The 27,464-nt window shown below is 37.5% G+C and overlaps 4 protein-coding genes across 8 annotated transcripts; 1 reads left to right on the top strand and 3 right to left on the bottom strand.

Moving 5' to 3' along the window:
- Positions 1-260: 260 nt before the first annotated feature.
- LOC137948985 (short-chain dehydrogenase TIC 32 B, chloroplastic-like) lies at positions 261-1,869 on the bottom strand. Its single transcript, XM_068795232.1, has 7 exons — positions 1,746-1,869; positions 1,411-1,642; positions 1,197-1,276; positions 943-1,099; positions 696-865; positions 562-608; positions 261-493 (listed from the first exon to the last, which is right to left on the bottom strand). Exons 1-7 carry the CDS (start codon positions 1,867-1,869, stop codon positions 305-307), a joined length of 999 nt encoding a protein of 332 aa, XP_068651333.1. The 3' UTR covers positions 261-304.
- A 5,260-nt stretch (positions 1,870-7,129) lies between these two features.
- LOC137948986 (mitochondrial ATP-independent inner membrane protease subunit 1a-like) lies at positions 7,130-11,350 on the bottom strand. 2 transcript variants are annotated; one of them, XM_068795233.1, is made up of 5 exons: positions 11,127-11,350; positions 10,825-11,049; positions 10,615-10,725; positions 9,498-9,597; positions 7,130-7,436 (listed from the first exon to the last, which is right to left on the bottom strand). In XM_068795233.1, the coding sequence occupies exons 1-4, from the start codon at positions 11,271-11,273 to the stop codon at positions 9,562-9,564; spliced, it is 519 nt and encodes a 172-aa protein (XP_068651334.1). In that variant the 5' UTR covers positions 11,274-11,350; the 3' UTR covers positions 7,130-7,436; positions 9,498-9,561. The 2 variants fall into 2 exon arrangements, with proteins under 2 accessions (XP_068651334.1, XP_068651335.1); XM_068795234.1 differs by lacking the exon at positions 7,130-7,436 and adding an exon at positions 7,479-7,618.
- A 731-nt stretch (positions 11,351-12,081) lies between these two features.
- LOC137948359 (protein phosphatase inhibitor 2) lies at positions 12,082-16,809 on the bottom strand. 4 transcript variants are annotated; one of them, XM_068794433.1, is made up of 6 exons: positions 16,726-16,809; positions 15,570-15,623; positions 15,372-15,423; positions 14,153-14,268; positions 13,875-14,051; positions 12,082-12,834 (listed from the first exon to the last, which is right to left on the bottom strand). In XM_068794433.1, exons 3-6 carry the CDS (start codon positions 15,374-15,376, stop codon positions 12,578-12,580), a joined length of 555 nt encoding a protein of 184 aa, XP_068650534.1. In that variant the 5' UTR covers positions 15,377-15,423; positions 15,570-15,623; positions 16,726-16,809; the 3' UTR covers positions 12,082-12,577. The 4 variants fall into 4 exon arrangements, with proteins under 4 accessions (XP_068650534.1, XP_068650536.1, XP_068650535.1 ...); XM_068794435.1 differs by having other exon boundaries at positions 14,153-14,265; XM_068794434.1 differs by lacking the exon at positions 16,726-16,809 and adding an exon at positions 16,351-16,634.
- Positions 16,810-20,751: 3,942 nt separating this feature from the next.
- Positions 20,752-21,944, top strand: LOC137947575 (uncharacterized). Its single transcript, XM_068793377.1, has 3 exons — positions 20,752-21,218; positions 21,343-21,437; positions 21,671-21,944. The coding sequence occupies exons 1-3, from the start codon at positions 20,984-20,986 to the stop codon at positions 21,710-21,712; spliced, it is 372 nt and encodes a 123-aa protein (XP_068649478.1). The 5' UTR covers positions 20,752-20,983; the 3' UTR covers positions 21,713-21,944.
- Positions 21,945-27,464: the final 5,520 nt, after the last annotated feature.

Genomic DNA, 27,464 nt, shown 5'->3' with positions numbered 1-27,464 from the left:
TAATTATTTTTAAAAAATAATAATATAATCAAATTCTTTTTTTTTTCTTTTCTTTCTCGTCGCGTGCGATGTCCAAGGCGTTCCACTTGTCACCATCTCGGAACCCCACTTCGTGTGGTCCACAATTTCAGGATCGTGGTGATTAGCTAATCATGAGACCCAACCCCACGCCTGGATTTCTTTAATCATGCGATGGCCCCTTTCCTTCACTCCTTAAATTAGGAAAGAGATTCATCAACTCTACTCTCTCTGTACATACATGTATGTATACTGTATTCTACCCGTATCTGCTTCTACTTCCCAATCAGATTGAAGGAAACCTCTCGTTTACTCTCTCGCCGGTTAGGGCTTCAGAGGCGGCCCAGAGGCGAGCGGCTTCGTTGGCGTTGGTGCTTGTTTTTGAAGGGATCGACTCGTTGCAGTCTGAGAAGTATTTCCCTGAGACGCCTAAGAGTCTCGGATTTGTTGCCACGTAGCACGTTGTTGCTGCTGCCTGCGTCGTTCTTGTTTATGAGGATTTCAGTCATTTTAACGAATGAGATGGAAGGTTTAGGGATTAACCTGAGGAATCGTCTTTAAGAGCTTCGATGCCAGAAAGAAAATCGTATCTGTAATAATATGGAGCTGTGATGATTAATAGTCGTTTTTAACAGCTAAAAAGAAAAGAAGAAAAGGGACTCTGACGGGTGTCTCACCTGTAACGAAGCCTTCTCGGTCTCTGGTGAGTCTGGTTCTAACTATCCCCGGATGGACGGAGTTTATCGTGACATTGGCCTTCATTTTCTGCAATCTTTCTGTTAATTCCTTGGTATGGAGAACGTTGGCGAGCTTGGAGAGACAATACGCTCGGGTTGGATCGTATGGGCTAAATCCAGAAACCCAAACGACAGGTTAAAGAAAATCAGCTTTATCTTCTAATCTCTAGAAAGAATATTGTTTTACCTTTTGTTTCTGGTAGCGAGGCCGAGATAAGCAATCCCGTCACCGGAGAACCAGGAGTGGATGCTGGACGTGACGTTTACAATCCGGCCCTGAATGCCCGTGGCCGCGGCCGTGTCGATCATTTTCGTCACAAGTAATTTCGTTAGAAGGAAATGGCCTGTGGAATGGATTTCTTGACTCAGAAATGAAGAAAGAGAAAGAAATTTAACAGCCTGTTCGGAGGAGAAGAGAGAGTGAAAACTGTGAACAGTTACCTAGATAATTGGTGGCAAAGGTCATCTCGATTCCATCCTCTGACAGGACGTGCTCGTGTGAGAACTTTCCTGCATTGTTTCTGAAACATTAAAAAAAAAAAAAAAAAAGTGTTAAACCAAGTACAGAAACTGACGAGAAAAATAAAAGAAGATGAAGCAAAAAACAATTTTCTCTTGTTTTCTTAATTTTGAAGAGAGGGAGAGAGACCCTTACATGAGAAGATTGAGAGGGAGGTTCCGGCACTCGAAGTCGGCAACGAAGGCTTTGACGGAGGCGAAGGAGCTGAGGTCCAGAGACATGACGATGATCTCCGCCCCCGGGAACTCCCCACTGATTCGAACGCGGGTTTCCTCGGCGTTCTTCAGGTTCCTTGCAGGGAGAACCAGCCTCGCCCCCCGCATGGCCAACACCCTTGCCGTCTCCGCCCCGATTCCGGAAGTAGCACCTACCCACCCACATAAACAACAAAGAGCAGTTAAAGCAACTCCCCCATGTCTGCATGAGCTCAAGTACTGATCAATTGGCCTCCCGGACTCGTTAATACTTACCGGTGATGATGGCAGTGATGGAACTAAGATCCGGGCAAGCTTCCGTTACCTGCTCCGCCGTTGTCTTCGACCCATAACCGTTCGGACCAGCAGCCCCGATCAAATACTTCACCGATTCCAGCATTTTACCCTCAATTTTCCTTCTTTATCCTCCTCCTTCTGGAAAAAAAAGGCAAGCCAAGGCGCTTCTCCTTCTGGTCTATTAAGACTCGAGACAGAAGAGAGAGATGACAAGGTTAGAGGAAAGGGAAACGGGTCTCCGGGTGTGGAACAAACGTAACCAACCAAACCACCGTGTCTCAGCGGAGGAAGCTTTTTTTTATTTATAAAGCCGAGTGACGATGCTAGATTTCTGGCTTCTGGAAGTAAAACACAGTAAGAAAGGGAGATGTGAATCCCGACTTGACCGCACTAGGGATTTAAACTTGCTTCCTAGGAACTACATTCCCCAGTTTCTTTTTTGATCTTTTAAAGGATAATAAGATTATTTTAAAGTGGATTGGTCCAAGAGAAAAAGTGGATTTCGTCTCTGTTATCAACGGCTCTGTGGAAGATTGCATGATTGCCTCTTGTTTATTACAATCTCTGCAGATAAATAATCTTAAGATGCATAAAAATTACAGGAGAGCTGCCCCAGACACAAGGATCGAAACAACCGCGAAAATCCGAGTGCTTTGTTCAATACATCGCCGTTCAGTCGGGAGCCGGCGTCGCATTTCTTCTTTACTCACGAAAAAACGTCGCAAAATTTGCTTCTGGCAGTAAAAGTTGAAACTAAAATTTCTCCTAAAGACTAAAATTATCATGAAACTTGCAAAACGAAAAGACGCCTAGTGAGTAAAGAACTCGAATAAAACATCGCCCAGTCGTGGTTTTGTCTCGTAATTCATAGATTATAACGGGAACGTGTTATCAAGTTCAATCTCCTCTTAAAAATTCAATCGGTGAAGATTCACAATCCACACATAGAATGCAAAAACAAAGAAGAAAGAGAGAGAAAATGAAATACTCACCACCTAGGGGGATTCCTTCCGGCTGATATTCTCAAACCAACAAGAAATTCAATCGGTAAAACATTTCATTAAGAAAGAGATACTCCGAGGAAGAAGATGACACCTGGTTTTTTCTTTCGGGTTGAGCTTATAGAGAAGGACGGATTAAAGCAAGAAACGAAAAAACTAAATTAGCTGGAAGAAGTCCAATCTTTCAATGACAGTAGGGGGACTTCATTTTGGGTTCTCTTTCTTATTTTGGATTAACTTCGTGCTGTCTAAAGCAGAGAAGAGAAAAAAAAAAAAAACGGAAATTTCAGAGACCCATTAATTGGCATTTATCGAAAGGTAGCAAATCTAGTGTACCAAATCTGTTTTACAGTGGAGATTATTTGAATAATATGGTGTAGCAATCAAGAAACAGTATCGCGACATTAATCAAGCAATACCACATCGTGCAATGTGTCGCTATAACCGTGCATTCGTGATGTGTGCCTTGTCTCTCTTCATAATTTAAGCAAGAACTAAACGAAGAAAAAGCCCAAAGGTGGCAAATCAGCCTTCGTTTTCTTAACAACTAGGAACAAAGACTGGTGCAGATAAGCCAGAGAGAGTCTCCATCGGAAACCAAGTGCACAGAACTGGATAGGAAGATGGGGCTGTGAAGGTGATTGTTGACAATTAAATTTACTTAAGAAAGACTCTAGAAGGTCTTCTCAAATTAAATGCAGATATCTTAAGAGCAAATTAAGCACTGATGTAGTTTAATACTAGAGTTAAATAAAAAGCATCTAGAAACAGTCATTTTTAAATGAATATAGCATCGTCAAACAAGTTTTCATCAGCTTATCTAGAAATATATATATTCCGTGGAGCACATTGTTGGGGAATTTTTGTTTACACCTCCGGTGATCATTTTCTATTGAATCTTACATTTTTTTTTTAACCCAGAAAACGTTACATTCTTGAAGAAATCAGGTTCGATGATACTCCTCCCTTGGCTCCTTGAACCCAGAGGGTGGAGAGTCGGCGATTTGTTTATTGACGCCGGAGCAGGGACCCAGGAAGGTGCTTTCGTCAAAGAGAATCGCACCTGAGAGCTCGGTCTCTTCCAGATCAGTCAATTCCTAGAGCTAATATGTTAACAGGGCGTTAAATGTTATTCGTTTTCTTCTTCCGGAGCTTCGTTCAGAACCAGAACCCAGAAGTGAGAAGATAAATGGAGATTATTCAGAAGATGTCGTCAAAGGGAGTTTTAGAGCTGGGTCTTTGTAACAAAATTTAAATTTTCCCCATGAGATATCCCTTTTCAGTGAGTCCCCACATCAAACACCTTCTGGCCTGCCAGACCCGCAAAATATGTTATATGTGGTCGACCTCATTACAGCTTTGGGAATATGGGGTTGTCCTGGAGTTTTAGTCTGTAAAGTTTTCAATTTAAAACTCCATACTACTCTTCCTTTTTTTTCTGATTTCTGTTGAATGAATCGATTCAGAAGCTTGGGAAAGAGATAAGTGGTGGCGGATGGTTTGGAAATGGAACTGGAGAGAGTGGAAGAGAAGGGTTCCGCGCTTGCTGTGATAAAGATGGAAGATGGAAGATGGAAGATGGTGAGATAAGCCAAAGCGAGAACACCAGCCCAAAACGAAAAACAAAATAAAGGACAAGTCTCGAATTCAGCTTTGTCAAACGCTTACAAAAGGTGCAGGAGGCAGGGAAAGTGACCTCAAGAAAGATCACCACGCAACTGCGTCAATCAAGGAGAAGGGAAAAAAAAGTTACTTCTCCATGCTTCGTTTGTCTTTCACAGAGATGCACCAGAAAAAAAGCCACCTAATCTTAGATTAACTAAGAAGGATCTTATAGTTAATTGTTTACCTACCCCAACTAGATTTGACTAACCCAATCACTAAACATAAACATGTCAAACTATTCCCTGTTCATTTAGCCTCCCACAAATCCATGCTTAAGATTCTCAATCAGCCTCTTTCTTATCTTATCCCTTTTATATGAGTGGATCAAACTAATTGTTTTCTTCCTTTCCTTCTTAACCTGTAGAAATTGAGTGGCCCAAGAACTCATTCTCTCCCACATTAATCCATCGATTTGGACAACAAACTTGACTGGTTCTTAACATGGAGGTGGAAGTCTTCTCTACTTTCGTAAGCAAGGGGCGACTAAATTGTTTAAGAGCTGTGTCAAATTAGACCAAATTGGGTGATTGGTTTGGTGGAGCTGATGCTATCTACTTTTGTTGCTTCAAAGAAAAGCCATTGCCAAACCTAAGCATGAATTCCCTATCATTAGAAATTTAAGTTTTGGCAGCGGAATTAGGTTTTGAACGAATATATACGAGGAAAAGTTTATGTAAAACAACCTGAATGATTTCAGGATATTATGGTTTGAAGCAAGCCACCGGAGCTTGGTATCGAAAACTTAGTGAATTCTTAAAAAAAAAAAAAAAAAAAGATCGTTAGAGAAGTAGTATGGATAAAACATTACTACTAAAAGTCATGATTAAACTTGATAATTGTCCAAATTTATGTAGATGATATCATATTTGGCTCCACTAACACGTCCCTCACCGCCCTATGTGAAAAATGAATTTGAAATGAATTTGATGGGTGAACAAACATTTTTTCTTGGACTTTCAACATTAATGAATCAGTCCAAAAAGACAAAAGAATTGCTTAATAGATTCAATATTAAAAATCTAAAACCGCTTAGCACGCCCATGAGTTTATCCTTAAGAGTTACACTTGAAATAAAAAATCGTATAGAAGTATGATAGTTTCTACTCTACTTGGTAGCTCGTAGACCATACATAATGTTCTTGATTTGCCTATGTATTAGAATACTCAACTAATGAAATTTGGTACTCAAACACCTCGACTATAGAATTGAATGAGTACCCTGAAGCTGATTTTGCGAGATACGAAATTGATAAGAAGAGTACTAGTGCTAGTTGTCAGTTACTAGGTAACATGCTAGTTTCTTGGTTTTTCAAGAAAACATTTTGTGGCATTATCCAAGGCTAAATACATAGCCATAGGTAGTTGTTGTGTACAACTCTTGTGGATGAAACAACAAATGGAAGATTATGCCTTGTACCAAATTGAAATGCTCATATATTGTGGTAACATGAATGTTATTAGCCTAAGTAAGAATCTAAAGCATATTGAGATTAAATATCACTTTATTTGGAAGTTGGTTCAAACCAAAATCAATTAGTGGATATTTTTACTAAGCCTTTAAGATTTAACCGATTCTCAAAGTTTAAAGGAGAATTAGGCATGAGTAACTTACTTTCATCCAACTAGGTCAAGATTAGTCAGATTGAAAGTTTTTCCCCGACTTAAAATAAGCTTAAAACTCAAAAACATCCAAAAGAAATCCTTCTGGATTTTTTTTATAAACTTTAATCGATTAATGCTTATATTGCCTGATCGATCATGCCCTGGTTGATCGATCAGTTGTTAAGCGAATTTCGATGATCTATCATGCTTGGAATGATTTCGATGATCGATCATGCTTAAAATGATTTATCTACCCTCCTTCGATTGATCAATCAACATTATAATAAAAGATTTTACAGTAATTGAGGTTTCATTTCCATCATTTGAAATCATTCCCGATCATAGCCATTAAACCCAAAAAAAGAGTCACTGCAGGATGCAAGGAGAAAACATGAAATGTGCAGAGTAGGACGACTGGAAAGGAAAATGGGAGGGTAGAAGGATTTCTCTTTTAAAAAATCCCAAAGGTTTTTGCAAGCGAAAATTCAATTTTTGAGAGAAGTCCTTTTCTTAGCAATATTCAATTTCATTGGGAAAAAACTATACAGTTGGCTAAAAAAATTTCTTTGCAAAAACATTGATTTTGTTGGGAAAAAAGGGTTTTCTGGGAGCAAGAAATCGAATTTTTTGCTTGTTCATATTACTGTCGTTTCATATTAGATTCTGCCAACTTGGGGGAGACATGAATTTCATCACAGCATGGCCTTCATTTCTCCGTTTCCAACATTTCTTAACTTCCCAAATCCTCCCGATTCCAACTTGATTGAGCTTTTTTTTTTTAATTTAATTTCTCTATCATATTATTTTCTCTTTATGAGTTCTTTTCAGCTTTATTCTATTTCTTTTCTATATGTAGTCCATCGTTCTCCTTTTTTTACCTTTACTGTATACAGCTTCTTTCCATGAATCTTACGTGTAATTGAGCTCTGACCACGGGGGGGTGCTATTAGCTTTGCCCTCTCATCTGTTGAACATAAAGAACAATGAAGAAAACACTCTTTACTTTCAAAGAGTTCTTATTAAGAAGGCCAGAATTTTGGAGGAAGGAAACACTTGTCAATCATGGTTTTCAGTTTGATGGCCTACCTATTCCGTTTACTGTAAAAGAAATTAAACTACCTCATTGTCATTCAGGCTCTCTCTACTCCCATTTTTTTCTGTAATTTGTTGAGATGGCATAATCTTTTAGTCCCTTTCAGAGAATAAGGAATGTGTCTCTGTTATGCTGATAGGAGCCTATTTCTGTCAGTTACTCAAGAGGAAACAAGCAGAACAAACAGGAAAAAATATCAAATTTGCCAACATACACCCTCCACCCCCCCTTCCCTTCAGTTACAGTCTTTACATGGCGGTTATAACTCCACAAACTTTTCTGGCTAGAGGCTGTGGGACATCTGCTCACCTACAAAAGTCATAAAAAAATGAATTTTTGGTTTGAATCCATCTCTTGGAAGACCACATTGAAATTTGTCATACAGTTATTGAAATCAACAAGGTTTTAAGCATTAAGCTCATGTCTATTCACTTGAAGTCTGCTGCAAGATCCAGTGGCAAAGTTCCTACTCAAAGTCCACCAATATCCAGCTAAAAAAAACAATGAGCAGAAACAATGAGACTTGCTAACGCTGCATCAAAACAACTTTCCTCGTGCATTCCATGCTCCTCTGTATTTGTTTATCCAAGTTTACCCAAGATAGCTAGAACATATCTCTTGTGATAACATGCTTAGTAGAATACCACAATTTTCATACATTCACAAAAAAATGCATGGAACTATGCAGATGGTGTTGCCACAGCATTTTCCAACATAAGCAGGCAGAAGATCGAATAATTTGGTGTCCTCATTTAGATGGAGTTTACTGATATACCCATCTATTATAAAAGTTCAAAGGATCCCAACAATCAGATCTCAAGGCAATCACAGCCCTTTTCTCTTGATGGACATTATCATCAGTATGATGCATCGCACCATTCAGATGGCTCCATATTACCAGCAATTTGAATGCAAATTTAGTGCGAAGAGCAAAATCATGCAACACAAACCCTCCAACAACCAGTACACAAATTTCTACATTTGTGTCAGTTTTGCCTTTCTGTCTTGTTTCTCATATGATCAATGATGGTCTACCATTGGTTATTAGTCTTTTAAAGCATAAGTGCACATGACAATAACTTATTGTTTTGAGAACGAAAGCTTCACACTAAAATACAGAAACTAAGAGGAGAGGAAATTGTTTAAGAATCATGATACACCGGAATGACCTACCAAATAAACATGCTGTGACAACATGATTAGTGATGCTAGACTATTTGCATCCCCTTATGTGCACTGCCAAGAGATCAAGAATGCAAACCCCACCCCCCTACCCCAAAATAAAAAAATAAAAAAAAGGAAAAAGTTAAAAGATATGTGATACTGGAAATCCAAATTGTCTATTAGTGAAACATGGTGTTATTGGAACCAACAACCTATTTTAAAGTATGCAATTATTTTTCAGGTATCACGGGGGTAGATGATGGCTGATTAGCTAACGTGCGTAGTTGGAAATTACCTCATTCTCTAGGCAATTCTCAAAAAAACTATTGATATTATCTTCTTCTCTATGTTGCTTGTAAAAGCTTCCACTTTATGCAACTCCTCAAAGGACAGAGCTCTTACCAAGAGTTAAGTTTGTGGAGCCTAATCAACGCCCTACGCTGAGTCAGTACGTGGATCGACCTTCACGGTAAAGTCGTCCTGGGGGTTGGAAGGGGGCGGGAAACCCCCCTCCTAGGGGTGTGGGGGCGGAGCTCCCGCCAGGTCCATGATAATTAAGGGGAGCCACTATTAGGGTTTTATCATCACCGAGAAGGAGCTGGAGTTGTAGCCCAAGAGAGGTTAGAGAAAACACTTGTAAGTGTGTGCGATTTCTCTTGTAAACTATTTCATCTTTATAGTGGATTACTACAGTGGTAGAAGACAAGACGTAGTCTCACCTTGAGGCAAACTTGTATAAATCTTGTGTTTGATTTTGTAGTTGTTTTTCCTTCCTTTTGCAATTATTAATATTGTTCTAGTTAGTTTGGAATTAGGGCGTCTAATTCCTAACACTAAGAGAATCTTAGAAACTTCTCCTAAGAGGCAGAGTAATTGATGGTCAAGTTTGATTGGGAAGGGTACCATAAGATTTTATCTAAGTATACAGGTCTCCAACTGGGTTCATTGGACTATCAATAGGATATGGAAAAAAGGATAGAGAAGGTTTTTTGTTTTGGAGTTAGATGGCTAGTTTTTCAGATCATGACTGTGAAAAATATATGTTCTCAAGCAGTCAGTGACTGATTCTGTAAACCTCAAGCCCAGCAGAACTAAAAAATCCAGAGGTGCTGCCAGGAAAAATTCAGACATGAAGTTGACAAAATGTTATTTGCAATCTATGGTTCACATACAACACCCAATTGCATCAATTTTCTGAATGCATACCTTCAAATTTCCTGCATGGATCTTATATATTTTGTCTGTCACTTATAATTGACTGAAATTTTGGTCATGGCAGAGAACCAAAGCCATCCAATGGCCATATCTGAGAACCAAAGGGCAGACAATTAGAAAATGAAAATTTAGACCAAAACTAATAATTAATATAATCAGTTTAAGAAGATCACAAATTACAAGTTGAAACCCTAAACATACTAAAAGAAGAAAATATCCCTTATAAGGTGATCCCTAATATTCAAACACATACCATTGGCAGACATTAGTATAAAACAAACCTCAATAAGAACTTCATTTAAGAAATAATATCCAATTCAAAATGAAATACTAGCTTAGACTAACTTTCTGTAAATATTTTTTTTAAATACATATTTCACTATTAATAAGCAGTCAGTTTGTTCAAGATAGTTACAGACATAGGCATTCTGATAATAAATTGAAACAACTTAACTCAGACCTTACATTATTCTATCATTCAATTGACTGGTGTTTTGAGACTTATAGCTACTGTTTTTTGAGCAAATAACAAAAGTGACAATTCAGTGAATGATGTCATTCATTACTCCATACTTGGCTAAGGTATGACTTTGTCATTTAACGTTCTCTTTTTCCTCTTCTCCCAGCTTTCATAATCAAAATAAACCAATAAGTCCACACTTGGCCAAATTGGAATACAATTTTTGCTAGAGCTCTTTTCAGGATATTAACTCAATTTCGAAAGGGAAAGCGTCAGGAGTAATGAAATTGAACCCTGACCCCTTGAAGGCTTCCTTTTGATAAAAAAGAAAAGAAAAGCATATATGTAAGCTTCATCTCAGAGCTTATCCCTCTGATTAACAATATCCAGACAGGTTTATATCCATGGTTCCAGAGCACAGCCAGGTTAATACATTATTTTTTAGCACTGTCAGGTTGATACATTATTTTTTTAGCACAGCTTGGAAATTAGTCAGATATGTTATATGCTAGTTTGCCTGCTAACCTTTAGTCTCACATTAGATCAAACTCGTCTCAGTTCGGCCTGTGATTCTCAAAGGGAAAAAAAAAATGACTTTAAAAGATAGCATGCTCAAATCTCATAGAGGAAATCAAAGAATAAACTTACTCGACAAACCACCTTGCCTTGAAGAAGCCCATAAGGGATTGCACCAAAATGCCTAGAATCATTCGACTGAAGAACATTATCACCTTGAATCCACACGTGCCCCTTAGGGACCTATGGAAAAACATAACATTACTGCCAATCAAAATAAAGAAACTACCTACATAAAAAAAAAAAAGTATTAATTAAGTAAATAGGATGCTTGTCTCATACAACAACAGAACGAGAGCCACCACCGTTCATGGGGTCTGTAGCAAAAGTGACAGTATCGCCCTCCATGGCAGTTATGCGTTTCGTCACGAGTCTCTTCGGATTCTGAGGGGATCGGGCAAGCACCACGTCGCCAATATCAGCAAGCCCGAACCTAGAGGAGATACGCTCCACGAAAAGTATGTCACCAGTAAGATTGAGAGTTGGAAGCATGCTGGGGCCATAGACCTACAGAGAGAATATCAAAGTTGCTTGAAAAAGAGAGAGAGAGAGAGAGAGAGAGAGAGATAAAGAGAGAGATATACGAGCGCAATCGTGCCAAGATAATTGTTGGTGATATGGAGGAAACAGCCAAATTTAACAAACAAGAGAACTTTGCCCATGGCCTCCTTGGCATTCGCAATGTGCGGAATGTTTCTGAATCGACACGCAAAATTCCGGAGGGCATTCATGCTTCTACAGTCACTTGATGCCTCCAGTGCCAGATAGGTCGAATCAGAGTGCTCAGCGATCAGTATTCAGGAAGACCCTAAGAACTAATATGAACTTAACCAAGAAACAATAATTTTTTATAAAAAAAAAAAGAGCTAAATAACAAATCCGATGACAAAGCGAACACTTCTCACTAGCAAGCAAAAAGGAGGGAAATTTTATCCGTTGATCTAAACTTTTCAGCATTTAGTGCTATTTTTTAAGATGGAAAAATTTTCCTTTTTATTCTTGCCTTAAAGAAATATTAAAAAGGATAAGACAAAGAGTTGATTGATTTAAGGTATTACATTTTGTTTAATTTTAAATAACAAGGTGAGGGGAGACAGGGTTAAAGTTATCATTAGATGATGAATCGGATCAACCCCTTCCTCTTGCGTTGCGCCAAAGATCTTACCAGTTCCATAGGAACTGAAGCTACATCTCTTTTCAATTTCCATTCAAGATTTCTTATGTGTTTCCACGCCTTTTTGAGACCTCGAAAAATAGACAAAGATTGTAAACACCGGTGTGGGGGTGAATCAAAAGACAAGTATAAATCGATTCCAACAGACATGCATTAGCCCAAATTTTATAGCAGCTAGAGGCAACCAATCAAAGGGACACCCGAATGGTTCAATCAGTAAAAGTTTGAGATCTTTGGATAAGACACCCCCCTCCCCTCCAGATTGAGGAGAGGAGTAGCAATTAGACTTTCTAAAATACAAGACTGGCGAAAATTCCACCAACTGTTCCTGCAAAAAATGTTTCGACGTTCATAAGAAGGCTGAAGAACCCATTCCACCCATTTTAAAAGGTCCGATGTGTTGCATTCAGTTTCCATAAAAATACAAACAAAATTATTTTGGTTTCGAATTAGGTTCCTCAGCCAGTAAGGAATCCACAAAAGATAACTTGAATAATATAATTAGCCACTCGAGCAAATCTTTTTATGCCAGACCAACTTGTGGGTCTCTCCTTCCATTCATGAAATAGAAAATAACAATTTGTTCTTGAAGTTAGAAAACTCAAACAGGCATCTACTCAATATTTACAAGTTTCTGATGAATCAGTAAGATAAATACTAAAAAACAAGTAAAGGCAAAGAACGTGGTTAAACCACATAAGTTTTTATTGCACCGTACTAGAGACCAACAGCATTAACCAAGAAAATAGCCTCAAGATCGGTGAAATCAGTTGAACGAAAAATGAAATGAACAAATCGAAACAAGCTCCAAATGAGTACCTGACCTACTTCCAACAAAGCTATGTTAGAAGTATCCGATACTCATCCTTCATGCTGTGATTGATTATCCTGTCGTCTATCCAGTGATTTACCTTTGTCAATGTCTACAGACCTCATACCACCACTCAGGGATGACAATAAATCACACGCCTTTCCTTTTTTATCCTCATCACAATCATCATCTTCTTCGTCATCCATAAGGGACCCTTTTTCTTGAAGCTCTTTCACCTTTAGGTATTCATCATAGTGGGCTTTCCGATGCTCCATGAAAGCCAATCTGTCTCTATCCTCATCAAAATCTGAAGAAAGAAACATATCAAAGGATTGTCATCAATTTACTAAAACCTCTAGAGTTGAGATTTCAATTCTAAGCAATGAGTTGGTAATAATCCTATCTTCCCTTCCCCTCTTTGATGTGTTAAGAGAAGAGAGTGTTCCTTCCTATCATCTTCATTCTTTGAGGATGAGGGATAGGGGATAGGGGACAGGGACCCTCCCTCCCTCCCTCCAAGCAGGACAGAAAAGAAGACGCAGCACACTTTTGTCTGAAGGTTGAAGTGGATCTCATCTCTTCTTTATCCATTTAGAGTAAAATTTCCAAATAGAAGGTACAAGTATAATTGTATAATCCCATAGCTTATGTTATTGTCATAATAGTATACTAGATTTTACTCAGAAGATCATACCCAGAAATGCACCAAACCTTTGGGTGTATAAGGTATTAGGCAAAACCTAAGGCTATCGTAAGTTGCCCATGCTTTTTGTTAGAAAACTTCAAGAATATGATAGAACTTCATAAGTTTCATGTTTTTTTTTTTTTTAATTTCCAGAAAAGAATGTTAATAAACATAAGGTTCAAGTTAGTACCCTCAAAACCAAAACATGTGATTTTTGAAAAAATGCTTCCAGAAAAGGATTAGCCAGTCCCAATACTTAGTTCCTCATATACGGATTATGTATTTGAAGCTTACATATGGTGCAAACATAACCTTAATCTGGGAACTGGGTTCATCAATCTGGCAATATACGGATTATGTATTTGAAGGTTACATATGGCACAAAGATAACCTTAATCTGGGAACTGGGTTCATCAATCTGGCAGAATCTTGTGGGACGGCAATCTAACCTAAAATCTTTCTATCACAGTTAAAACAAATATTTCAGGCTTTATAAAATTTCACAGATTGGTAAAAGCCCATGAAAGGAAGAAATACAAAGGAAGGGAATAATAAAACCTTGCCAGGTTAAAGCAGAGAACTGGAGGACTTTTTCTCAACTAAAATAAGAACAAAAACAAAGTCATATGGTCTACTCCATGCAATGAAAGCAGATAAGATACCTTCTTCTTCATCATTATCTTGTTCCATGTAGTCTACTTCATCTTCAGATGAACTCCAGCCTCCTGGACTCCCAGAATGCTTTGTACTCGAAGATGCCACATCACTCAGAGCACTCCGTATAGCTTCCGCATGTGAACCAATGCATTCATCAAAATCCCGTATGGGTGATATGGAACCTACAAATTATGCTGCCATGTAACTTATGGTGCTAAATAAAGAACAAGAGTCACAAAGAAACAGAAAGATCAAATAGCAGAAGAGAGCTGCAAGAACACACCATCATCATCAGTCATCCGGTGGTACGGAGTTTTAGGCTCAGTTATTTTCTGCCTAACAGGTTTATTTGCCTCTATCTCATCCAAGTTAGCCTCATTCCATCTTACACGGCCCCTGCTGGTAAAATGAGTGGTATAAAAGAAGAAGTGAGGAACCTCTCAATTTCAGGTTCAAAACATGCCAGCGATCATAACCAAAGAAAATGATATAGGAAGTCTGATTAAGTAAAACAAGATTATGGAACAAGTAGAAATGAGTAAAAGCAACAAGAGAGAGAGAGAGAGAGAGAGAGACCATAGATGTAAAGTAGAATATGATTTGTCACTTACGTTCCATAATATCTTCAGCATCAGTGTAGACAATAACCATTTAAGCTGTTTATGCCTCAATACATTAAACAGGGTTCAAATACATCAAAATATAAAAACCTACAGTCTAACTGGATGTCAACATTCTCCAAATTTTTCCAGCTGCCCGTTGAACTAAGTTCATGAAACTACCAAAGAAAATGATATATGAAGTCCGGATTAAGTAAAACAAGACCATGGAAGATGCAGAAACAAGCGAGAGAGAAATTTTGGGCCATAGATGTAAAGCAGGATATGATTGTCACTTTTTTACACAACATCTCCAGCACAAGTGCAGACAATAATCATTTAAGCTACTTACGTCACAACTCATTAAACAGAGTTGAAATCGCCTAGGTATTTACCATAAAGGCTGCATGCATTTTTTTGTAAAAATCTAAAAACACTACAGTCTAAATAGATGCCAACTTTCCCCAAAACTGGATTCATGAAAATACCAACACAAATCACACTGAACTCTATGTGATGATTTTCAAGAACAACTTAGAGAGAGTGTGAAACTTGCCATAACCTCTATGGACTAAAATGCTACATTGAGATACTACAACAAGACCAGAATTACTTCCCCTTGCTGTGACTCCCAGCAGGGCCCTCTTTATCATACAAACTTCAATAAATTAAAAAATCCCAAAACACATAAAAGGGGAAGGCCACAAAACATGATAAGAATATTTATCTTTGCAGCAGCCTGTCATTATCAAACTATAACTAATTGCCAGTAGTATAAATGCTCGCATCATTTGACATCTATAATTAAAATTTTAAAAAGACTCCTAATGTGCAGATGTTTTTTCAGGTTAGATCCAAATTCTTGAAAAGAGAGAAAGTTGACAAACAAATAGCATGAAATACCTCATCTTTTAAGTAGTCTTCACCGGACAAAAACACTGTATTAGCAAATTACCTAATTTGACAAATCACAAAAGAAATGTAGTCAGAAATCTGCCCCTTCAAGATTAACTACTTCAATAGTCTGAAGTAGTGGACAGCTTTCCAGAATCATATCAGAACATGAGAAAAATATCACAGGCTAGTTCTGGCTGAACCCACCTCCAACTCCAGCAAAGCAAAATGTGAAGAATATTGATATTGATGCTCTACTACCTGATTAGCAAAAAATTAAGTGCAGGAACTAAGTACTAGGAAGGAAGATAAAATACACCAAAATAGGGAAAAAATAAAATCAAACCAGAAGAGAGTTAATTATATCCAAAGTTAATTCAACAAAACATGAGAGCTATCAGTAGCCAGGAAAATACAAGAAATGATTTGAAAAAAAATATGCAAAGAAACAGGAATATAGAACGAAAGCATGGCACAAGGAAATGGCCGAAGGGACGTCAAACAGTTAAGAGTGTATGCAACATGGGCAGCATGGTAAAGCAACAACTCTCCATATATAAAAGTTTTTTACTAATTCTGGTCCAAAAATTCAAAGTCTGAACAAGCTGATAAAAGAGAAAAGACCAAATACAGATAATCACAATCTGCTCTAGGTACATAAGAAGCCATTATACTTTTTATGGAAAAATCATCAAACTTAAAAGCCTAATTGAAAAAAAAAAAAATCCGAAAAACCTAGGATTTAAGATTGACCCATCAAACCAGCCCAGATCCCTAGTTAATAACAGAAGAATAGATGGTCTCAAGTTTGGACATTGAAGCAACTGTCCAACGAAAGAAACAAAGAAGAAGTGCAAAATGATTCTACAGGAATCATAAGCTTGATTCCTCCATCAATGAAAAAGACAATAGCTTACTGAAATACCGCCATTTCTGACATCTACTAATCCACCACTCTAGAGCACTCAAAAAATGCTAAAAAGCCCACCTCTTTTGCAAAATACGTCAATAAACGGAGAGTAGAAAACCCAGAAAGCCATGATTCTACAGTAAAATATTCTGGATCCGGAAATAAATATCAAGTATCAACGACGATTATCCGAGAAAAAAGAAAAAAAGCTATGCTGAAATAAAAACAATATCCAGAACCATCGCAGACAATTTAAAATTCCACCTCAAAAATGAAAAAATAAAGAGACCCATAGGCGGCGTATCTGAAATCCTTAAAATTCACGCGACTCGCAAAGATACTTTTCCTAATCGAACATCAGACACGACGCCCTTGTCACGTACTCTAAAATGGCCGAAAAGAACAGATTGAGATAGAAAACAAGAAAATGGAGGGAAAAACAGAGATACGCACCAAAGGAAATGCGGCCCTGTCTGTCTGCAAACATGAAAGTCTCGCTCAGTTGTATTATCGATCGCCATGGCCTTCTGTATTGACTCGTTTTCCTTCAGCTTTTCGCCAATTTTTTCGTTCCCAATTTCCTTTTTTTAACATTACCCCTTCATTAAATCTTTATTATCATTTTTGCCATTATTTGGCCTTTGGATCTGGACGGTTGGGTTGACTGGGAGAACCGACCCAACCGAGCCGAGCTGATCTGGAATGGGATAAGATCAATCATCCCGTGGGGAAGATGGTGGCTTCCTGGTCATTTGAAGCATGGAGAATAGGCATCATAGGTCCTATAGCTCTCAAATTATCAATATATATTGGTAGCAACAAACTATTTTTCCAAATGGGCTATAGCCACCACACCTTTTTGAAGGCCAACACAATCATTGACTTATTAGAACTCTTCCATTTATCGATTTGATGTGCCACAATACATAACTATAGGTCATTGACAAGTTTTGTGAAAAAAATAGTATTAGGCCAAAAAAAAAAAAAAACCTCCACATGCTATAAGCTAGCAGTTTTGAAAGATACATTAGAAGACGGTATCAATGTTAGATTCTAGGGTTTAATCCATAGGTAGCTTAGTTTGAGGAGAAGAAGAAGGAAAGAAAGAGAAGAAGAGAGAGTAGATAGAGGAAGAGTTTGAGAGAATAAGGTTTAGGGTTTTGGAGAGAACTCGTGTATGAGCGTCATCCCCCCCCCCCTCTTTATTATGTATATAACTGGGGTTTGAATGCCCTAATACATAAGAAAACAAAAAAAGTTTACAATCCCTAAGATGTTTTGGAATTATCTCTCTCTATACTTGTGCATTTCTATTTTAGATGTGTACTCTTTTCTTAATTTAAAACTCACATTAGAGTAAGCAAAGGTAAAGCTATAGATGATGATAATAAAGAGGTCATAAAATATTTAAGAACGAATATATCAAATTAAATATCTTTGAGTCTAGTTTCTTGAACAATAAACCGTCTGTGATATTGAGTTATATCGTGGGAGATATTGATATCAGAAGTACCAAAAGTCACTTCTGCTGAAAATCTCTCATTTTTTCCTATTTTCTTTCCTATTATCTCTTTAGGCATTGACGTGAATTGAGTTTCTTTTTCTCCTAAAATTCCTGTTTTTAGCCAAAATTTTCTTCTAATCAAAGAGTTTAAATCTAACTTAATCACTTCATGATGTGCTCATTCAAGATATGCAATATCTTGCATCAAAGTTGTTTTTAAGTTTTTTGTTTTTGCTATTTGATTGTATGTCTTCCACATAATTAACTTTAGAAAATTGTGGTCACCCCAAAAAAAGTTATCCTTGGTCAAATTTATTTAGTTATTTCATTACTACCATTACAATCTCCTTATTATTACGGTGACGGTTATTTTCTCTTCCTTTAATTCCCCATTAATTTTTACTTCATTGTCTTTCTCCTACCACCTTTTTTTACACTCGTTTACCCCCTTTTTGGCCGACCCTTTGGTGTATTTTCTTTGGTTGGTCTTCCTTCATTATATGGGTGTTTTTAAGTCCATTGAGATTTTTTTATTGGTACCCTAGGGTTTTTATCATCGTCTTGTGAGTGACAGACGTTACCCACTTTAGTGATTATTATCACTATTTTTGTTCAAAATCCTTTGAGGTTGGTTTCAACTTATGTTTTATCACCTATTTTTTAACTTTTTTGAGAGTATGCACCCGATTGGATAGTTATCTTTGGGACACTTTGATGAAAGAGATCATTACTACAACTATTTTATTTGTTTCAAGTTGGGAACAATGCCATTGAGAAAAGAAAGAGAAATACACAGATGAGATTAGAAGTTGAGTGTTGTAATGGTTGCGCTTTCTTTCGAATTCCACGTTTGAGAAGTAGTAGTATAATCTACAATGAAGAATTCTACATGTTGTGGTAATTTTTATGTGACCAAAATATTTAAGAAAAGTGTAGTCCAAAAGAGAAGTGTTTACATATATGAAGAATTGCATCTATGAATTTTATTTTATTTTCAATAGAAGAAAATTGAAGAGCAATAATCTTTTTCAATGCAAATTGAAGTTATAAATTCCAGTTTAAGTATAAAAGAGTTTCCCTTGGTAACCGCATATGCCTCAACTACAAGCATTTGACCTCGGCATTCTTTACCACGTCAAAAACATAATCCACTCCTATACGATGCTATGCACATCTCTAAGGGAAGTAGATGAAAGACAAGGATAGAATTCTAAAACTCCTTTAGAAGCCATTTTTTTGTAAAAATCAATCAATGGCCTTATGATAGGCCTCAAGCATTAGCAATATGAGCTCTCTATAGGATTTGGGACATTAATCTCTTCTATAGTCTGTCGGATGATTTCAACTTGTTCATGCACTTCTATAATGAGTTGGTATTTGCTTCAATGGCTTTCAGGGAGTGGAGCTTACTAGTTAATTGATGTCCCCTTTGCTGCTTCATAATCGTGCCATAATTGTGCCTGGTGTGCACAAGCCTTTGTGGGTCATATTCCACCTCTCACACCCTTCAAGGACAAAGGGGTAGAAGGCCAAGCCATGACATCCTGTTTTTTTCTGTCGGACTTTACCATTGATATGACAAATTTACCGTTCATTAGCTGTGAAAATGTTCAGGGATTCACGCTGTTCAACAAAAAAAAAAAAAAAAGGAAAAAACGTTGAAGATTTACAAGTTAGTATCAAATGTGAATCAAAGTATCCGGCCTTCTGTTTCCCTCCTTTCATATGATCAGGCTTCTGCATACACTGAACACACACTTCTCTGTATATGGTCAGTGAGAAAGAATAACTATTCCTCGATGACGCTTGGAATCATCTTGTGAACTGTCCAAGGCTTTGTTTGAAGTTCTAAACAGAGAGAATTATTATTAATGAAAAAGCTGCCGTGAAAGGAGTTGGGGAAGAGTTACTTGTGAGTATTCAAAGAGATTGTTAGAGTTTTATTACTATTCGTCTATCATGGATAACTATCATGTCTTTGAGGCACTTGGTTTGGACTGTCACTTCACAATTGATTCTGTTGTAGTCTATATTGGAGCTGAAAGATAAGAACCTCTTGGGCCTTCCATTTGATGCTCCTGTCTGATTGCAGAGCAGCAGATCAGTACTCGAGTAGAAACTAGTGAGAAAAGAAACTGTGTTAAGGTTACTGTTTAGGAAAGAAACTGGAGTCGTCATTAGAGTTCTTTCACTGGGCTGAGATTTGCTAAAACAGAAAAAACGTTAAGAGAGAGCCTCATTCATTCATATCCTTTCAGAGCTGTTAAAATACTTCTAATTCATATTTCCAGATTTTCACCCAGAGATGCTCAAATTAAGGCTTTCTCACCACAACAAACGACGATCTCTGGGTTAGAGTAAGAGTTCATTTGTTGGGAGATCTTCCGCTTTCACCTGGGACTCGCATCATTATCTTCCTGAATAATGTGTCCAAACGAGCGTCCTGGAACTGGAAACATGTCTCTGACGGCTACAGAGAAGCACGTGACGTGTCGCTTCATAGTTTAGCTGGGTGTGATCCCACTCACTCAACGACATTTGATTTTATCCTCTTTGTAGGAGCCTCTGCTCTGGTTGTCGAACTCCAACAATCCTACACGATCGCCTCCAGATTCGTATCCTAAACCAATTCTCTTTTCCATTTTCTGTTCTTCAGAACAAACGGGATCCAATACAAGCCACATAAATTACAGAGACTCTCTGGATCATCTCCAGATCTTTTGTCTGCAGTTCTTGTCTGTCTTTACTTATCTGTTAGAATCGATTCACGGCCATTTTCAGAGGACGAGCTTCTTGATTTCTTTCTTTATAGTTGTACAACTTCAGAAGAGTTAAAAAGTATCAGAAACTCCAAAAGCGCTCAAAGCATGGAAAAGTGGAAGAGAAAGAAGGCGAGCACAGGCGGACGAATCGTTCAAAGACAACAGTTATCCAAAAATCAATCGCCTTGACTACGTCGCCATCACGGGCCGAAACTCTTGGCCGATATTTTTAAGCTCCAAATTGGAGAGACGATTCTGCGACGTGACTATGAAAATATCTGAAATCCCCACCACCGATATTTCTCTTCCCCAAGCTGAAAAAACCAAAAAACAAAAGGCCAAGAAAAACGAAGCCAAAGCTACCATTTATCAAGCTCTTCTTTACAGCTCGCAAAAAGTCCACCAAACGAACCGCGCGTGCTGATCAGCCACCGAGACTTTGGGCATGGCCGCCGGCGAAACGAACGGGTGTTGGACGGACGAGAAACACGTCTCCTTCCTCAACCGACTGGAGGAATCCTTCGTGAAGACAATGCTCAAGCGGAGTGATCTAACGTACTCGAGTCGCCACGCTTACCATCCGCCCGCCCTCGATCGTGACCTTCCAGACTGCGCCGAATCCACCCTCGATACTAAATGCCTCAGCAGTCTGCAAAGAAGGCAGACCCATTTAAATAATGGTATAATGTATCCCCAGTCTCAGAGCAGGAAATGAAGATCGATGTTCTGTATAACATGGGTTTCTGCATCTGGGTCTATATCTTCTTCCCTTGATTCACTTCTGTTCAAAAAATGTGATTTCAGAGGTCGCAGGAAGGAACATCCAAAGAGATGCTAGAAGAAAGGCGAACGGAACAATGATGCTGCCGTCTACGGATGATAATGCCTCAGAAGATCAGGTGGGTAGTACTATCTTCACCCACTTGAATTAAAAAAAAAAAAAAAAAAAAAACCATTCCCTTCTCTCTTCGATCTCCACTGCATTATGGCCGGCTAGCTTCTTCATCTTCCTTTTCCTAGCTTCGATTCTCCAAACGCAAAATCCATCTCGATCGTTTTTTCATTATAACAAATAAATTCATTTTCTTTAGTGATATATTGTTCTGGTTCTCTGGTCTTCTTTCTTGATCAGGTCGTTCCAAAATTAGCACGCAAGGAAGGTGATAACTTGTAAGGATGCATGAGAGGAATCTCGACCACTGGCCGGTCTAACTGAAGTGGATTATTCCTTGGCTCTCGTTGTTCTTGTTGGGAGAAAACAAAAGTCTTGATTTGAGGATTAGAGTTAGATAAGAGCTTGGACATTATCTATTTGCAGTTGGGCCATGGAAGGTAGGATTAATACTCTATAAACTATGGTCCAAACCATATATAGTGGATAGAAAATGTTTCCACATTTTCTTCTCTTCTATTCTAGTCTTGGAACTGATAGGCTGGGATTGCTTTGGTTGAATATCCTTTCATTTTTATTATTAAAAATTATTAAAATAATTAAATATACTTATCTTTTCATATTTCTTATACAAAACCCTACTATCCTTTATAATTTTTTTTTCATTTATACCTAGTTTTATTTTAATATAAAATAAAAACCCCATTTTGGCATTTTCCCTTCCTCTTTGTTATAAAAAAATTGTTGAATTATTGTCTTAAATATCCTATGATATATGTCAAATAAATTTAAAGATACCCCTTTCACCTATTTATATATATATAAATAAAAATTATTTTTTAATCTTTTGTCCTATTAAATGATTGAAGCATCTTTAAGACCCATTATAAGTTTTGTCTCATAAAATGATAAAATAACATTTTAATATATTTATTTGCATGTGTCACATGACATGATACAAATATCTTACCTTTTTTAATAAAGAGAAAAGGAGTATGGACTTAAAGTTCATTGAAGTTTGGTGGACTCATTTTCTAACTTATCTATTAAATTAAAGTTAAATTATTTAGTAATATTATTAAATTATTAAAGTTAAAATTATGAACTCACCTTCAATTCCATCCATGGAAAATCCCTTATTTCGATGAATTAATCAAATCTATCTTATGGAAATAATACAATGTTACCTTCAATGATGATATATTAATAGGGTCATATAATTTGTATCACTTTAATACAAAGCATACCCAAAAATAAGCATATTTTAGACCCTTGGTTGTAAATTGTAAATTAGAGCCCTTCATGGGTCGATGAATAGACCTCAACAAACACAGCCGAGACAAGGAGATTTTGGTTTTGCAAACTACCGAGAAACATTCTGGGCAACTCGTCCATTATTTTGTCTGCAATAATTGAAGTCCCAGAATGGCAGAGGCGAATTACAAAGGTCATGTGGGCATTGAATTATCCACCAAAAAAGTGAACTATTGATGAAAACCCCATCTACCTTCGCCTGCGACAACCATAAAATCTGCTAAATAGTCAGCTTTTAGGTACACACTGCTTCTGAAAGCAACAGAAGATACTTTGTCAAGAGTATAGAACACTGCAGGGTGGAATAGATCAAGAAACTTAAATTTTGTTTATTCGTTATTCATTTCTTCCACCCAGAATCTTTATTCCTTTTTGAGTTTTGGCTCCTTTTGGAACTGGGATATGGAGATGAATGGAATGTCTGCTGTCTTCAGATAGAGGGAGCATCAACCTTCAAAGCAACATCTTAAATTATGAAAAGAAAAAAACCCTTGAATGAAGCAGAACAACAGATTAGTTTGAAATTAAAGAATACCTCTGACTAAACATACAAAATCAGTTCTGAATGGAGCAAACATATGGAGGAAACACACATAACAACAAGTAGGAAACCACTTTGACAAGACATTAGTGATGCATCAAGCAGTAACTTCATAAAGCAAATACACATCAGTACAATATCAGTCTGCCCATAGTTAACTGACAATCACGTTAAATATAGCAACCTTCATATAAGTAGTACGGGGACAATAGTATCCAAGAACATGACAAAGGGACACCACATAAATCTGAGGAAACAAGACTATTCTTTGACTATGAATCGGCAATTCCGCAATACTTATATACAACTATATTAACAGAATGTAAATGGTCAGAGCTCCCTGTAGAGATTGATTTTGTTACGCAAATCTTCAGCAATTTGAAGTGATGAAACAGTTTGAGCTGCAATCAGCCCAGCTGATACCTCTCCGCCTCTGCCTCTTTCTTCAAAATATGGTGCCTGAAAATCTCTTCCTAGGAAACCAGAGGTCAAGGACCAGCCTATTCCACAATCGTTCCACTTGCATGCTGACCCATGAACATCAGAAATCCAACCCATCCCCTCAAGTGAATACTTGGTCAATCCCTGATAAGCAGGCCCTGTCCTCCTAACGAGGCCAATGTTGCCAGCATGGTCCCATTTGTTGAAGTTGATTGCTTGGTTACTGTTCAACACAATCTGACATGAGTCGTCAGAGTCATCACAGAGGACATGTAGAGCCACAGCCTCAGCTATTGCTGCCCCTTCTTCATCAAGCCTTTGCTGTTCTTCTTTCTTTTTCTGTTTCTTTTTTTCCAGTTCAGATCTAATTGCAGCTGACGTAGCCAAAGCTTTTTCCAACCGTCTTTTTTTCTTTTCAGCCTGTTTGATTCGATCTAGCTCATCTTTCACCTGTTTCTTCTTTTCTTTCCTCAGCACTGGTGGCACTTGCACACACCTAACATTATCCATGGATCCTAAATATCTATGTAATATATTTTCTCAAACTTCAAAGAAATCCACCAAAAAAGAGTCTATTATCCTAAACCATTTTTGCCATAAGGTCAACCAATTCTTCGTGGTTCAATCCTATCTAGTTGGTAAAAAGTTCAGAGTTTGTAGTAAACTAGTATAGTGTGTATGCACCAGCAGCTACACCCACTCAGGTCTGAATGAGTATCTCATTTTACGAACAATACACTCCCAAACTGAAACCACTGGAGATAGCAAAAATGCGAAACGGTATGCGCTGATAGATGTATCCCTTGGACTCATTTTTCCCACCTTACCAAATCCCTCTGGCTTTCCCATAACAGTCTGTCAGCAATTCACTTAACCTTTATTATCAATAGATAAAAATCCAATCTTCAATCAAGCAGCTCACATGGCCTCCTATTGCAAATGAGTCATACAATAAACATCAACAATGGAAAGGGAATAAACCACAAAAGAGACCACGTATGTTCCCCAGGACATCATAAACTGGGTTTACGTAGATCTAATAGTTGATATGGAAGGCAACCAAATTAAGAATTTATATTAACCAAAAATGAAGAAAAAAATCATTAAGCTTGATTTCTATATTATCAAGCAAAGAAGGCAAGAAATATAAATCTCCACAAAATTTACCTAAGAAAATTTCCAGTTGGAGGGTAACTACGGAAAAAGAAAAGAAATTAGGAGAGCTTGAGGGTAAATTAAGCTTTTCAAGAGGCCAAAGAATCCCATTTTCTCATCTTTTCTCCGACTTTCTTCCAAACCTTAAAATGAAGCCAGCGTGAAAATTATTTATGTTGAAATAGAAAATGAAATGAGAACAACAGATGCCCAAACCCTATATGACTACAACTGCAAGCTCCTAGTGGACGTAAAGGGTAACCAAAAAATATTCTGAATTTTTTTTTTCATAGAAGCATAAACCTTCCTTCCACAAGATAACAATTCACGAAACCATAAGCAATAGTAACTGATTGAATAAGTAACATTATCCGGCTAGAGAGAAATATGAAGAAAAAAGTATCCCAAAGAAGAAAGGCCAGAAAGCCGAAGGTAAAACCCAAACAACATCTTTAGTACAACGAAAATTCGACCGTGCATCCACGATCAGCTCAAGAAATTAATTTAAGAGACAAGGACAGTAAAAGTTTAGTCCTTGAACGGTATTTCCATCACAAGACAAGAAGTTTTGTTTAAGATACAGATTTAATTTTCGTATACGTCTTCCACCTCATAACCAGAAACATAATTCAGTTGCACGCGGTACTCTGAAACCGATACAATTAACCCAACCGAGCATCTTCAATCTAACAACATCCTGCGTAAAACCGAATTCCACACAAAACCTTGACTCTATTCTCCACAACCGGTGGGCCGAAACGCGATCCGAAAACAACAGCAATTACAAAAGATTCCCATCTACTCTTACCGGATCTCAAAACCGGATTCATCAATCAACCAAAATAAGAGACGAGATTCATTTCCAGATCGAAGCACAAAACATCACAACGCCGAAAAGAAACAGAACGCAGAAAAACGAGAAAAAAGCAGCAGATTGCAGAGGGTGTACCAGACGAAAATGGCGAAACGGTGGGCGGTTTCGCAACTCGGCCGACTTCATACCACGCCAGTACAGAACTATAGATCGAGAGAGAGAGAGCGTGGGCGTTGAATTGGGATGAAAACGAGCCACAGGACAAGGGCGGGTGCGGTGAGCGGGGACAACAGGCACGAAAAGGGCATTATTGTCAAAGCACCAAACAAACAGCGCTCAATGGGAACTCCACGAGTTCATCAAATCTAAGCCAATATGTAACTGCAAATCAAAGACAGTAAATTGGATTATCTTATTGATTAAGAACTTCTCATTAATGCTTTAAAAATTAAATATAGTGGTGGATTGGACTTTATGATGACTTCATTTCTTCTTCATATCTTCTTCCTTTATGAATTACACTAATTCATATTTTTATATGAATACATGCTTGTATGATTTCATCTTTTTTATAATCTCTTCTGTTTTCAAATCACATTAATACATGTTTATATGTTGTTTTATTGGGGATTTTAAAAGGGTTTTTACTAAGCATTAAAATTTGGGAATATGATTTCAAATCCAAGTATTTACATACATGTACGTTGAATAGTGAACTAGTGAAACATTCACTAAAGTTCATATTACTACTCATAGCCTGTTGTCGCTAAGGAGTAGAAGTTGAAAAGTTGTGTTTGATACTGTGTATGTTTAAGACCTTGTAGTTGGCAGGCGATGACAAAAACCCCTTTTAGGGCCTAGGTTGGTGTACTTAGTGAGTTGTTGTAAATCCTTGTGTAGGTCTAGACTTGTATAACTTAGTGAGCTACTAAAAATCTGAGTGAGTGAGAGTTATTGTAAGTTAGCCGTTGTATCCAATAAAATGGCGTAAGACCCATTGTGGTTGTTGTATTCAATAAAATGGGTAAGACCCTGTGTGGGTAATATTATAATTCGTCTAGCAATCCCTAGAAGAATTATGAACCACCTAAAAATCTTGTGTGTATTTGTATGTGATTGATGCCACTTGTATTCTAATTATCGTGCATAAAGATAATGCATAAAATTGACTTTACACATTAAATTAATTAATTTACTAATATACAAATAGAAATCAAGCGAAAGAATTTAAAATTAAAAGCAAAAGTTAACAAACTTATTTACGCCATCATCTAGGATTGTTCCTCATTAGACCTTACAATCCTACTTCAATTTTGGTTTCAAAGCGTAAGAGTGATTAAGAATGAATTTTTAGCTTAGGAGTTGATAGAGTTCATGTTTTGGGCGAAAACAACTTAAATAGACAAGTTTGCAAAGTTCAAAATTTGAATCATTGAACTTGGAGGGGGGACCTTTTGTTCCTTTGTTAAACTCAGTAAAATCTCAAAATATAAAATTTTTATGATGAGTTTCTAATCACATTTGTAGGTCACTTACAAATTTCAGAGAATGTTGGTTGGATTAAAACCTTCATTCACATTCCACAACTTTTACAGAATGGGGCGTCACTAAGGACCAATTAGATAGCCTTTGTTAGACGCCTTTTTGCCTTCTTTTGGGATTTGGCATCTTCGACTTGGGTGTGCGGATGGTAATGAATGGATGCTTCTAGTGACTATTCTGTCTCCTTGTTGTTCAAATGGTCTTAGTTAAATTGTTTGGCCTTGATA

Source organism: Aristolochia californica, unplaced genomic scaffold (assembly GCF_029961685.1).
Source record: "Aristolochia californica isolate CCGP_79_NKW_82.1479 unplaced genomic scaffold, dmAriCali1.0.hap1 SCAF_13, whole genome shotgun sequence".
Lineage (NCBI taxonomy): Eukaryota > Viridiplantae > Streptophyta > Magnoliopsida > Piperales > Aristolochiaceae > Aristolochia > Aristolochia californica.
Note: the sequence above shows the minus strand (reverse complement) of the source record. Positions and strands in the feature narration are given on the sequence as shown.